General features: G+C 43.2%; 1 protein-coding gene across 1 annotated transcript in view; it reads right to left on the bottom strand.

Annotated features, from left to right (window-relative positions):
- Positions 1 to 14,483, bottom strand: part of LOC115175374 (zinc finger protein 704) — a 70,636-nt gene extending 56,153 nt beyond the window's left edge. Inside the window, exon 1 of the mRNA XM_029734600.1 lies at positions 13,645 to 14,483. Within this exon, the coding sequence (XP_029590460.1) occupies positions 13,645 to 13,905 (261 nt within the window). The 5' untranslated portion in view covers positions 13,906 to 14,483. The remainder of the gene's footprint in view (positions 1 to 13,644) is intronic.
- Positions 14,484 to 15,064: the final 581 nt, after the last annotated feature.

The raw sequence follows: 15,064 nt of genomic DNA, 5'->3' as shown, positions 1-15,064 counted from the left end.
TAGCTAATACTCACACTTCCAGACCGTTTTGTAGTGTTGCTAGTGTTGAGCTGACAACAACCGGATGTACGTTAATGAGTGTTTCACTTTTAAAATGTGGGATTTACTTTTTGTGCTTCCACAGACATCCCCGGTGCATCCCGCAAAAGCGGTGGTGTTGCTAGCACATACGCTAGCAAATTTCAATTTATAAAAAATAAACAAATTACTGCATTTTCATCTTTCGAGCTTCTAGTCATGAAATCTATGCAGCCTACTCAATCACTTTTATTGCTACTGTTTACAGGCCTCCTGGGCCGTATAGAGTGTTCCTCACTGAGTTCCCTGACTTCCTATCGGATCTTGTAGTCATCGCAGATATTCACATTTTTGGTGACTTTAATATTCACATGGAAAATTCCACAGACCCACTCCAAAAGACTTTCGGAGACATCATCGACTCAGTGGGATTTGTCCAACATGTCTCATGACCTACTCACTGCCACAGTCATACTCTGGACCTAGTTTTGTCGCGTGGAATAAATATTGTGGATCTTAACGTTTTTCCTCATAATCCTGGACTATCGGACCACCATTTTATTACATTTGCAATCGCAACAAATAATCTGCTCAGACCCCAACCAAGGATCATAAAAAGCCGTGCTATAAATTCTCGGACAACCTAAAGATTCCTAGATGACCTTCCACCTACCCAAGGACGTTAGAGTACAAAAATTGGTTAACCACCTAACTGAGGAACTCAATTTAACCCTAGATGTAGTCGCACTACTAAAAAAAAAAAACATTTGTCATTATAAACTAGCTCCCTGGTATACAGAAAATACAGAGCCATGAAGCAAGCTTCCAGGAAATTGGAACGGAAATGTCGCTACACCAAACTGGAAGTCTTCCAATTAGCATGGAAAGACAGTACCGTGCAGTATCGAAGAGCCCTCACTGCTGGTCGATCATCCTATTTTTCCAACTTAATTGAGGAGAATAAGAACAATACAAAATGTATTTTAGATACTGTCGCAAAGCTAACTAAAAAGCAGCATTCCCCAAGAGGATGGCTTTCACGTCGGCAGTGATAAATCCACTAACTTCTTTGACGAAAAGATCATGACTCCTCCATGAACCTGCGTATTTCTCCACAGCTCAGTTGTCCTGAGTCTGCACAACACTGCCAGGATCTATGATCAAAATAGACACTCAAGTTTTTTAATACTATATCTCTTGACATATTGATGAAAATAGTCATGGCCTCTAAACCTTCAAGCTGCATACTGGACCCTATTCCAACTAAAATACTGAAAGAGCTGCTTCCTGTGCTTGGCCCTCCTTTGTTGAACATAATAAATGTCCCTATCCACCGGATGTGTACCAAACTCACTGAAAGTGGCAGTGGCACTCTTGAAAAAGCCAAACCTTGACCCAGAAAATATAAAAAAAAAAAAAATTTAAAAATCGGCCTATATCGAATCTTCCATTCCTCTCAAAAGATTTTGAAAAAATTGTTGCACAGCAACTCACTGCCTTCCTGAAGACAAACAATGTATACAAACAGTTTCGTATACAAAACACTTCAGTCTAGTTTTAGACCCCATCATAGCACTGAGACTGCACTCGTGAAGGTGGTAAATTACCTTTAAATGGCGTCAGACCAAGGCTCTGCATCTGTCCTCCTGCTCCTAGACCTTTGTGCTGCTTTTGTTACCATCGATCACCACATTCTTTTGGAGAGATTGGAAACCCAAATCGGTCTACACGGACAAGTTCTGGCCTGGTTTAGATCTTATCTGTCGGAAAGATATCAGTTTGTCTCTGTGGATGGTTTGTCTTCTGACAAATCAACTGTAAGTTTTGGTGTTCCTCAAGGTTCCGTTTTTGGACCACTATTGTTTTCACTATATATTTTACCTCTTGGTGATGTCATTCGGAAACATAATGGTAACTTTCACTGCTTTGCGGACGATACACAGCTGTACATTTCGATGAAACATTGTGAAGCCCCAAAATTGCCATCCCTGGAAGCATGTGTTTCAGATATAAGGAAGTGGATGGCGGAAAATGTTTTACTTTTAAACTCGGACAAAACAGAGATGCTAGTTCTAGGTCCCAAAAAACAAAGAGATCTTATGTCGGATCTGACAATTAATTTTGATGGTTCTACAGTCGTCTCAAATAAAACTGAAGGACCTCAGCGTTACTCTGGACCCTGATCTCTCTTTTGACGAACAGATCAAGACTGTTTCAAGGACAGCTTTTATCCATCTACGTAACATTGCATAAATCAGAAACTTTCTGTCCAAACTTTTTGGCTTCCTGTTAAGGCTAGGGCTGATTTCAAGGTTTTACTGCTAACCTAAAAGCATTACATGGGCTTGCTCCTACCTATCTCTCTGATTTGGTCCTGCCGTACATACCTACACGTACGCTATGGTCACAAGACGCAGGCCTCCTAATTGTCCCTAGAATGTCTAAACAAACAGCTGGAGGCAGGGCTTTCTCCTATAGAGCTCCATTTTTATGGAATGGTCTGCCTATCCATGTGAGAGACACAGACTCGGTCTCAACCTTTAAGTCTTTACTGAAGACTCATCTCTTCAGTAGGTCCTATGATTGAGTGTAGTCTGGCCCAGGGGTGTGAAGGTGAACGGAAAGGCACTGGAGTGACAAACCGCCCTAACTGTCTCTGCCTGGCCAGTTCCCCTCTCTCCACTGGGATTTTCTGTCCTTACCCTATTACAGGGGCTGAGTCACTGGCTTACTGGTGCTCTTCCATGCCGTCCCTAGGAGGGGTACGTCACTTGAGTGGGTTGAGTCACTGATGTGATCTTCCTGTCAGGGTTGGCGCCCCCTCAGGTTCGTGCCATGGGGAGATCTTTGTGGGCTATACCCGGCCTTGTCTCAGGGTAGTAAGTTGGCGTTCTGAAGATATCCCTCTAGTGGTGTGGGGGCTGTGCTTTGGAAAAGTGGGTGGGGTTATATCCTGCCTGGTTGGCCCTGTCCGGGGGTATTATCGAACGGGGCCAGTGTCTCCCGACTACTCCTGTCTCAGCCTCCAGTATCTATGCTGCAATAGTTTATGTGTCGGGGGCTAGGATCAGTCTGTTATATCTGTAGTATTTATCCTGTCTTATCCGGTGTTCTGTGTGAATTTAAGTATGCTCCCTCTAACCTTCTCTCTCTTCCCTCGGAAGACCTGAGCCCTAGGACCATGCCTCGGGACTACCTGGCCTGATGACTCCTTGCTGTCCCCAGTCCACCTGCTGCAGTTTCAACTGTTCTGCCTGCGGCTATGGAACCCTGACCTGTTCGCCGGACGTGCTACCTTGTCCCGGATCTGCTGTTTTCGACTCTCTCTCTCTCTACTGCACCTGCTGTCTCTAACCCTGAATGATCAGCTGTGAAAAGCCAACTGACATTTACTCCTGAGGTGCTGACCTGTTGCACCCTCTACAACCACTGTGATTATTATTATTTGACCCTGCTGGTCATCTATGAACATTTGAACATCTTGGCTATGTACTGTTATAAACTCCACCCGGCACAGCCAGAAGAGGTCTGGCCCCCCCTCAGAGCCTGGTTCCTCTCTAGGTTTCTTCCTAGGTTCCTGCCTTTTTAGGGAGTTTTTCCTAGCCAGTCCGCTTCGTTTGTGTGAAGGTGGCTGCTCTAGCTGACTGACTGGCTAGTGCAGTGCTCCAGTGGTGACGACAGGTCATTTTCTTTGCATAAGAAAGCATCTCCCTGGACATTCTGGAAACAACTACCCGCAGTAACAATAATGCAAAGCACAATGCAGCACGTCCACTTGCTACTAAACAACTCAGCTGGGCACAGCAATAGTGTGTATACACACACACACACACACACACACACTTGTCTTTGTGCGGCTGTTAGTAAAGACATCAACACACACACACACACCATGCAGAGGGTTTAAGGAGAGGCCAGGAAGAGAGGCCAGGAGGAGGGGCCAGGAGGAGGGGCCAGGAGGAGAGGCCAGGAGGAGAGGCCAGGAGGAGGGGCCAGGAGGAGGGGCCAGGAGGAGAGGCCAGGAGGAGAGGCCAGGAGGAGAGGCCAGGAGGAGAGGCCAGGAGGAGGGGCCAGGAGGAGGGGCCAGGAGGAGAGGCCAAGAGGAGGGGCCAGGAGGAGAGGCCAGGAGGAGGGGCCAGGAGGAGAGGGTGAGGTCCACATGGCTAAGTGCACCAGCAGAGGGTTGAAGGACAATACGCCCATACAGCCTTACAGTGGGATCGAGATCATTATTTCCAAAACACACTGTTACACGATTATCTCTCAACTGGAGAAAACGACAGGCAACACCCAGTCAATCGAAAGCACACACACACACACACACAACTTTGAACAGGTTTCAAATTTACTTAGATTCAGGATGTCAAATATTAGGGATGTGCATCTGTCCCTTTCAAGAGGACTGGACACGTATCTAGATACAAGAGGACTGGACGCGTATCTAGATACAAGAGGACTGGACGCGTATCTAGATACAAGAGGACTGGACACGTATCTAGATACAAGAGGACTGGACACGTATCTAGATACAGGAGGACTGGACACGTATCTAGATACAAGAGGACTGGACGCGTATCTAGATACAAGAGGACTGGACACGTATCTAGATACAAGAGGACTGGACACGTATCTAGATACAAGAGGACTGGACACGTATCTAGATACAAGAGGACTGGACACGTATCTAGATACTAGAGGACTGGACACGTATCTAGATACAAGAGGACTGGACACGTATCTAGATACAAGAGGACTGGACACGTATCTAGATACAAGAGGACTGGACACGTATCTAGATACAAGAGGACTGGACACGTATCTAGATACAAGAGGACTGGACACGTATCTAGATACAAGAGGACTGGACGCGTATATCTAGATACAGGAGGACTGGACGCGTATCTAGATACAAGAGGACTGGACGCGTATCTAGATACAGGAGGACTGGATGCGTATCTAGATACAGGAGGACTGGATGCGTATCTAGATACAAGAGGACTGGACGCGTATCTAGATACAAGAGGACTGGACACGTATCTAGATACAAGAGGACGAGATGAGATGTATTTTCAGAAGGTAGAAAGAAAGTAATATGAGCAAATCATTTCAGTGAATCTGCGATTTGTAACGTTTAAATCGATTCTCTGACAAAGCATGCTACATTTGGATGGGTTTGAGGTCCGGGGACTGATGCAGTCATATCTTAAACATTTGAATCGGCAAACGATGCGTAGGCCTATCAGTGAATCGTTATATATAGGTTATAAAATATGGATTGTTCTCTATAACAACCTGGCTGAGCAGACTTCAACGGGGTGAGAAAGCCTTTCTGAAGACAGGACTTGAGTCAAACAACAAGATAAATGATCTGTACTAAGAGAGAGATGAACGGTTACCCTGACCAGTTATTTGACTACAACCAAAACAATCTCTATTGCTTCCTTTCACAGCCATATGAATGATCATATTTCATGCATAGCAGGAAATTGCAGAACGAGCCAAATCGACCATAAAGTGTGAGTTTAGTTGCATGTGTCATAGGAGTTTTGTGTGGGGTTTTTGTGTCTTGCAGCTCTTAACTTCAGCAGATGAATAATGTAAGTTATTTAACACACACACACACACACACACACACACACACACACACACACACACACACACACACACACACATACACACACACACACACACCTTTAGTAGGCCAAAGGTAAAGATGATTTTCTGCATCATAAATTGTCAATAGCTCAGGAGTTATGGTATCCTTGGTTTCATCCGAATGGGATTTATTCAACTCATGTGCTGTATTGTTCACACAGAGATATGTTATCAAATGTATTCAGATGAAACGTTCATCAAATAGCCCATAGGTCTACAGTGCTATTGGAGGACTTAAATCCTGGAAAAAGTTATATTTGTAGATTTACATGGATAAGGTTAGGGATAGGCTGTGTGTACATACATACAGTCAACAATTCACCTAATGGAGGACTTTGCTCCAAGGTAAAGACAAAAAAATACTTGCTTACATAGCAAGCCAGAGCATTCAATATTATTACAGTTTAATGAACATGCTATGTTACTACAGCTGAACCGCCGTAGCCTAAACACAACACGGATCAGGGGAAACGATCAGGACCACAGTAACTACGCAGTATTTCATTGGTTTAAAACACTCAGTGTGTCTGGTGCTGTACCCTAGTGGACCATGTTGATCTCATTCTCTGAACCATCACATCACTGCGGCTTACGACACCCAAACACAGCAGTCAGTCAGGACACTGATAAGTCCATCTCTATAGACCACCAACACAAACACAGCAGTCAGTCAGGACACTGATAAGTCCATCTCTATAGACCACCAACACAAACACAGCAGTCAGTCAGGACACTGATAAGTCCATCTCTATAGACCACCAACACAAACACAGCAGTCAGTCAGGACACTGATAAGTCCATCTCTATAGACCACCAACCCAAACACAGCAGTCAGTCAGGACACTGATAAGTCCATCTCTATAGACCACCAACACAAACACAGCAGTCAGTCAGGACACTGATAAGTCCATCTCTATAGACCACCAACACAAACACAGCAGTCAGTCAGGACACTGATAAGTCCATCTCTATAGACCACCAACACAAACACAGCAGTCAGTCAGGACACTGATAAGTCCATCTCTATAGACCACCAACACAAACACAGCAGTCAGTCAGGACACTGATAAGTCCATCTCTATAGACCACCAACACAAACACAGCAGTCAGTCAGGACACTGATAAGTCCATCTCTATAGACCACCAACACAAACACAGCAGTCAGTCAGGACACTGATAAGTCCATCTCTATAGACCACCAACACAAACACAGCAGTCAGTCAGGACACTGATAAGTCCATCTCTATAGACCACCAACACAAACACAGCAGTCAGTCAGGACACTGATAAGTCCATCTCTATAGACCACCAACACAAACACAGCAGTCAGTCAGGACACTGATAAGTCATCTCTATAGACCACCAACACAAACACAGCAGTCAGTCAGGACACTGATAAGTCCATCTCTATAGACCACCAACACAAACACAGCAGTCAGTCAGGACACTGATAAGTCATCTCTATAGACCACCAACACAAACACAGCAGTCAGTCAGGACACTGATAAGTCCATCTCTATAGACCACCAACACAAACACAGCAGTCAGTCAGGACACTGATAAGTCCATCTCTATAGACCACCAACACAAACACAGCAGTCAGTCAGGACACTGATAAGTCCATCTCTATAGACCACCAACACAAACACAGCAGTCAGTCAGGACACTGATAAGTCCATCTCTATAGACCACCAACACAAACACAGCAGTCAGTCAGGACACTGATAAGTCCATCTCTATAGACCACCAACACAAACACAGCAGTCAGTCAGGACACTGATAAGTCCATCTCTATAGACCACCAACACAAACACAGCAGTCAGTCAGGACACTGATAAGTCATCTCTATAGACCACCAACACAAACACAGCAGTCAGTCAGGACACTGATAAGTCCATCTCTATAGACCACCAACACAAACACAGCAGTCAGTCAGGACACTGATAAGTCATCTCTATAGACCACCAACACAAACACAGCAGTCAGTCAGGACACTGATAAGTCCATCTCTATAGACCACCACAGCCCTCCTCTGGCAGCGCTCTAAACAAAACCTACTTGTGTTGATCCATATCTAAAAGGAAAGAGGGGAGGCCTTGCCTTGGCTATACTGCCTGGTGAATGCTTTGGCAGAGCAACACACCGCATGTCAACCGAACCAGCCTCACTCTCTCTTGCATCTGATTAGCATCCATCATGAACTAATCTAAACTTGGCCCCGTGTGACATGCAGGCAAACGGTGGCAAACCAACCAATGAGGAGCAGACTGCTGGTGAACAAAGAGAGTCAGTGACTCCAGCAAGACAGCTTCAGTTAGGGTCTGATATTAATCAACAACGTCATACGTCTTTGTCTCCACCCATAATGGCACTTGGTCGTCAACACCATACCTTCTTCCCTCACAACAACAAGTCAACAAGTGGCATTCTCCCACCTCCCCTCCATCAATATCCTCCTCCTTCTCTCACAACAACAGTGAACAATTAGCATTCTCCCACCTCCCCTCCTCCATTCATCCCCTCCTCCTTCCCTCACAACAACAAGTGGCATTCTCTCACCTCCCCTCCTCCATCCATCCCCTCCCTCCCTCCTCTCCTCTCCTCCCTCCATCCATCATCTCCTCCAGCCATCCCCTCCTTCCCCCAGCCATCCCCTCCCCCCTCCAGCCATCCCCTCCTCCCCTCCAGCCATCCCCTCCCCCCTCCAGCCATCCATCCCTTCCTCCTTCCCTCACAACAACAAGTGGCATTCTCTCACCTCCCCTCCCTCCCTCCCTCCTTCCTCCCTCCATCCATCCCCTCCTCCTCTCACAACAAGTGAACAATTGGCATTCTCCCACCTCCCCTCCTCCATCCATCCCCTCCCTCCATCCATCCCCTCCTCCCTCCCTCCCTCCCTCCCTCCATCCATCCATCCATCCATCCCCTCCTCCTTCCCTCACAACAACAAGTCAACAAGTGGCTTTCTCCCACCTCCCCTCCTCCCTCCTCCTCCTCCTCCTCCCCAAAAGCATGGTGATTATTTGACATTCTGGGCATCTAGCCAGAGCTCCAGATTCTTCTCTGAGCCACGCTCTGTTACTACGGCTGCTACAGCAGCTGCTTTCTGGGCAATGTGATCATCTTCAGTTACACATCTCTCACACCTCCTTCCGCCCTCCTCGCCCCATGATTCTGTCCACATCTTGTCTTTCAACTTTATGGAGACTGACAGTGTTGTGTTCGAGACCAGACCAAGACCGGAGGAGGGGGGGCGAGACAGAGTCAGACCGGAGGGAGGGGGCGAGACAGAGTCAAGACCGGAGGAGGGGGGGCGAGACAGAGTCAAGACCGGAGGGGGGGGCGAGACAGAGTCAGACCGGAGGGAGGGGGCGAGACAGAGTCAAGACCGGAGGAGGGGGGGCGAGACAGAGTCAAGACCGGAGGGGGGGGGGGGCGAGACAGAGTCAGACCGGAGGGAGGGGGCGAGACAGAGTCAAGACTGGGGGGGGGGGGGGGGGGTGAGACCAAGACCAGAAAATGCGAGTGCGTTTGTAGAACTAAAGTTACACTAAGAACTATAAATTGAGCATATAGACCTGTCTAAAATAAATAATGGATTTATTGTGAAGGTGTAGACTATATTACATGGATTTATTGTGAAGGTGTAGGTAGACTATATTACATGGATTTATTGTGAAGTGTAGACTATATTACATGGATTTATTGTGATGGTGTAGACTATATTACATGGATTTATTGTGATGGTGTAGACTATATTACATGGATTTATTGTGAAGGTGTAGACTATATTACATGGATTTATTGTGAAGGTGTAGGTAGACTATATTACATGGATTTATTGTGAAGGTGTAGACTATATTACATGGATTTATTGTGAAGGTGTAGGTAGACTATATTACATGGATTTATTGTGAAGGTGTAGACTATATTAGATGGATTTATTGTGAAGGTGTAGGTAGACTATATTACATGGATTTATTGTGAAGTGTAGACTATATTACATGGATTTATTGTGATGGTGTAGACTATATTACATGGATTTATTGTGATGGTGTAGACTATATTACATGGATTTATTGTGAAGGTGTAGACTATATTACATGGATTTATTGTGAAGGTGTAGGTAGACTATATTACATGGATTTATTGTGAAGGTGTAGACTATATTACATGGATTTATTGTGAAGGTGTAGGTAGACTATATTACATGGATTTATTGTGAAGGTGTAGACTATATTACATGGATTTATTGTGAAGGTGTAGGTAGACTATATTACATGGATTTATTGTGATGGTGTAGGTAGACTATATTACATGGATTTATTGTGAAGGTGTAGACAGACTATATTACATGGATTTATTGTGAAGGTGTAGGTAGACTATATTACATGGATTTATTGTGAAGGTGTAGACTATATTACATGGATTTATTGTGAAGGTGTAGGTAGACTATATTACATGGATTTATTGTGAAGGTGTAGACTATATTACATGGATTTATTGTGAAGGTGTAGGTAGACTATATTACATGGATTTATTGTGAAGGTGTAGGTAGACTATATTACATGGATTTATTGTGAAGGTGTAGACTATATTACATGGATTTATTGTGAAGGTGTAGGTAGACTATATTACATGGATTTATTGTGATGGTGTAGGTAGACTATATTACATGGATTTATTGTGAAGGTGTAGACAGACTATATTACATGGATTTATTGTGAAGGTGTAGGTAGACTATATTACATGGATTTATTGTGAAGGTGTAGACTATATTACATGGATTTATTGTGAAGGTGTAGGTAGACTATATTAGATGGATTTATTGTGAAGGTGTAGACTATATTACATGGATTTATTGTGAAGGTGTAGGTAGACTATATTAGATGGATTTATTGTGAAGGTGTAGACTATATTACATGGATTTATTGTGAAGGTGTAGATTATATTACATGGATTTACTATACTTTTTTAAATGGCTTGTAGGCAATGTGTGGAAGCCAGGAGATGCTAAATTTGTTTGTTAATTAACGTTCAATTACCGTGAGACAGAAGGTTATTTGCTTGACAATCACCGGCTTATGAAATTTTGTGACCGCCACAGCCCGAGTAAAAATGTATCTGACACATAGACAAGACAGAACTCAATATGTGGTCTGGAAACCGAGTACCACAACACTGGAGATTGATTGAGCCATGCTGAGGGAAGCTACCATGCTGTTAGAGAGATAATAATTTAAAAAGTGTTACATTCTGACTAAAAATGGAAAGGCTATTTTGAAATGTGGTTGTGCATAGCTAGGAAGCTATGATGTCTTGCATTTCTGTCGTTCCATTATGAAGATAGGCATTATGCCTAACTACATTACTCTCTGGGCCTGTATTTGACCTGTTTACATTCGGACTATACATAATGGAATGGACTTGTTTATAAAATGGCCGATTAATTAGGGCCGATTTCAAGTTTTCATAACAAATCGGTAATCAGCTTTTTTGGATGCCGATTGCATTGCAATCCAGGAGGAAACTGCGTGGCAGGCTGACCACCTGTTACACGAGTGCAGCGTCAAAAGGACCTTGTGGCAGCAAGGAGCCAAGGTAAGTTGCTAGCTAGCATTAAACTTATCTTATAAAAAACAATCAATCTTCACTAGGTTAACAAGCTTGTCCTGCGCTGCATATAATCTGTTAATTTATCATCGAATCACAGCCTACTTCAACTTCGCCAAACGGGTAATGATTTACAAAAAAAATTAAAAAGCACTGTCGTTGCACAAATGTACGTAAACATCAATGCCTTTCTTAAAATCAATACACAGAAGTATATTTTTTTTAAAGCTGCATATTTAGTTAAAAGATATTCATGTTAGCAGACAATATTAACTAGGGAAATTGTGTACATACGCTTACATTCAGTGCAAGCAGAGTCAGGGTATATGCAGCAGTTTGGGCCGCCTGGCTCGTTGCGAACTGTGAAGACCATTTCTTCCTAACAAAGACCGTAATTCATTTGCCAGAATTTTACATAATTATGACATAATATTGAAGGTTGTGCAATGTAACAGCAATATTTAGACTTATGGATGCCACCCGTTAGATAAAATACAGAACAGTTCTGTATTTCACTGAAAGAATAAACGTTTTGTTTTCGAAATGATACGTTTCCGGATTTTACCATATTAATGACCAAAGGCTCATATTTCTGTGTGTTTATTATAATTAAGTCTATGTTTTGATATTTGATAGAGCAGTCTGACTGAGCGGTGGTAGGCAGCAGCAGGCTCGTAAGCATTCATTCAAACAGCACTTTACTGTGTTTGCCAGCAGCTCTTCGCAATGCTTGATGCTGTTTATGCCTTTAAGCCTATCAACTCCCGAGATTAGGCTGGTAATACGAAAGTGCCTATAAGAACATCCAAGTCAAAGGTATATGAAATACAAATCATATAGAGAGAAATAGTCCTATAATTCCTATTATAACTACAACCTAAAACTTCTTACCTGGGAATATTGAAGACTCATGTTAAAAGGAACCACCAGCTTTCATATGTTCTCATGTTCTGAGCAAGGAACTTAAACGTTAGATTTTTTACATGGCACATAATGCACTTTTACTTTCTTCTCCAACACTTTGTTTTTGCATTATTTAAACCAAATTGAACATGTTTCATAATTTATTTGAGACTAAATAGATTGTATTTATGTATTATATTAACTTAAAATAAAAGTGTTCATTCAGTATTGTCATTATTACAAATATATATATATATATATATATATATATATATATATATATAAATAGTCTAATTAATCGGTATCGCCTTTTTTGGTCCTCCAATAATCGGAATCAGTGTTGAAAAATCATAATAGTCGCCTCTAATATGAATACCGGCACTACGTCATCTTGCATTTCTGTCGTTCCATTATGAAGATATAATACTTGCATTTGCTGGTATCCATATGCCTGTTTTGTTCACTGTATATTCCAGTCACTGAACATGCTTGTATCAATCCCCAAATACCTATTTATAGGCTGCAATAACACAAGATACATGATAGAATCCTGCTTGTTCTCCTGAAAATGTAACAGCACACAGCTCTTAGATATATCACAACGCATCACAGTATATTCTTTAAAAACGCAGTGTTATCCAACAGCCACATGCATTCCCCTCTCACAATAGAATCTGTTTTCTTGGTAGTTGTTGTTCATAAGGCACCGCAAGGCAGGCAGCCTCACCAGACCATCTTTGTTGTGAAACCATTAAAGACAGCATCAGGCTGGAACTTTCAAATGCAGACAATTAGGTCATTCTCACAACAGGAAAAATATCCATATTGATATTTAGGAAGACAACGTCCAACCCAGCGTGGAATAAAATATGACATATGCTATTTTATTCTAAATGAGTTATCCTACAATTCAACAGATTTTCAACTATTTGTTACAGAAATGGATACATTATAATTTGACATATTCCAATGCAATGACAGGTGAATATTGATGAATTGCCATTGTGTACAATCTGGGACCGGTTTATTACATCAACGCTACAGAGCTCGGCTCCCCACCCACCAGCTGGGTCATGTAAACACTGCGCTGGCCCGATCATAATCATTCACCAGGAACTCCTTTGTCCTCCTGTATGTGATGCTAAATATGTTAACGGTCCATTGTTAACATTCAATCAGCACCATAACAGAAGAAGAAGAAAAAAAATCACCTGTATTATTGTGGTTGTGTTACTGTCTGCCTATCATTGAAATGGCTTGTTGCAGCGGCAGACAATGCGTGTAACACTTGTTTCACTGTAAAGTCTACACCTGTTGTAGTCCGCGCATGTGACCAATAAAATGCTATTTGATAAAATGTTCCCGCTCTATCTGTGCACGAAGCGATTAAACGCTGCAAAACACCGCTGCACAACAATAACAGCAGACTCCCCGGCCACACACACACACACACACCTTCAAGCTCGATCTGAGCGGTCCTTTCGCCGTCGTTTGGTTGAAGCCCACGGCTATCTCGTCCTCTGAGAATTCTTTCAGGCTTCCGTCTTGCATTAACACCATGTAGACGTTACGCCGGGGTCCGGTTAAAACGTCTCTGTTTTCCTGCTGCCTGACAGCCTGTACCACTCCTGTCAACGGAGCCCCGTCCCCTGTCGGACTCGGCGTATACACTCGGCTCCCCAGGACCGAGCGCTTTACCAAACGCCTCGTATGCATAGCGATAAATGTTTAACACCGAATCTGAAGCGGTAAATATCTATCGATGGACGTCGAATTAGCTAAAAAATTGAAACTGTAAACACGGACATTAAAACACAACAGCGAAGCGGATAGACTATACTCTGCTGTTACCACGGTTCAAAACGAATGATATTAGAAAGCACGAATACGTGTAGGAAAAGCAACAAGCACCGATTAAGGAATGCATGAAAGCGAGTCATTCCCCGCCAAATAACCTCTTCAACCGACCGGCTATCGATCTTTCTTCGTTCGATCTGTTTGTTTTCCTGACGGTCCCCTCTAAACTCACGAGAAAGCACAAAAAGACGGAACAGTCAAATACTCTCGGACCGACAATGACATTTGTACAGCAATCTTTAAACCCAACAAAATGGCTTTTCCAATATACAAACAAAACGATAAATGTTGGTCTACCCGAAATATAATTCAAGTTTCACACATATTTCACACCGGTTTACACCGTCTGACAGGATGAAAATCGCTGAAATATCCGCGTAAAGTGACTCCGGATCCATATTTGAGGAAGTCCAGTTCGTAGCCGGATGCCAGGAGCCAGCGTCTCTACCGGCGGAATGCTGCCTGTAAACATGTGCGGTCCAGCGGCCGACTCGAGCTCCCATTGGTCCGCAGAGCACACGCCTCCACTGGGCTACGCTCCTCTTTCTGTGTCAGTTTCGCTCCAACAGAAGGTAAATGAATCCGGAAAGGATGCTCCATTCAAAACAATGACGCAAGGATGGAGAAAAGGAGGGAGAATGTAGTGAAAAGAAAAACTTAAACCAGCCAGGCTCAGTATGGCTTGTTGAGAAGCCAGTGTTACTATGTTTCTATCAACCGTTTAGCCTGTCGTTCTGAAAGCAAATCTAAGCCCTGTATTATTGTGTACACTTGGCTTAGCCTACATAAAGTGTTATTCTAGGAGCTATGAAAGTCATTATGTAAAAGCATTGCTCCTGGATCTATAAGGTATCAAGTAATCAACCAAATCAATCAAATGTATTTATAAATCCCTTTTTTACATCAGACCATGTCACAAAGTGCTATTTTTTATATGTATTTTTTTATTTCACCTTTATTTAACCAGGTAGGCCAGTTGAGAACATGTTTTCATTTACAACTGCGACCTGGCCAAGAT

The sequence above is a fragment of the Salmo trutta genome, chromosome 36, assembly GCF_901001165.1.
Source record: "Salmo trutta chromosome 36, fSalTru1.1, whole genome shotgun sequence".
NCBI lineage: Eukaryota > Metazoa > Chordata > Actinopteri > Salmoniformes > Salmonidae > Salmo > Salmo trutta.
This window is presented reverse-complemented; position numbering and strand designations above follow the sequence as displayed.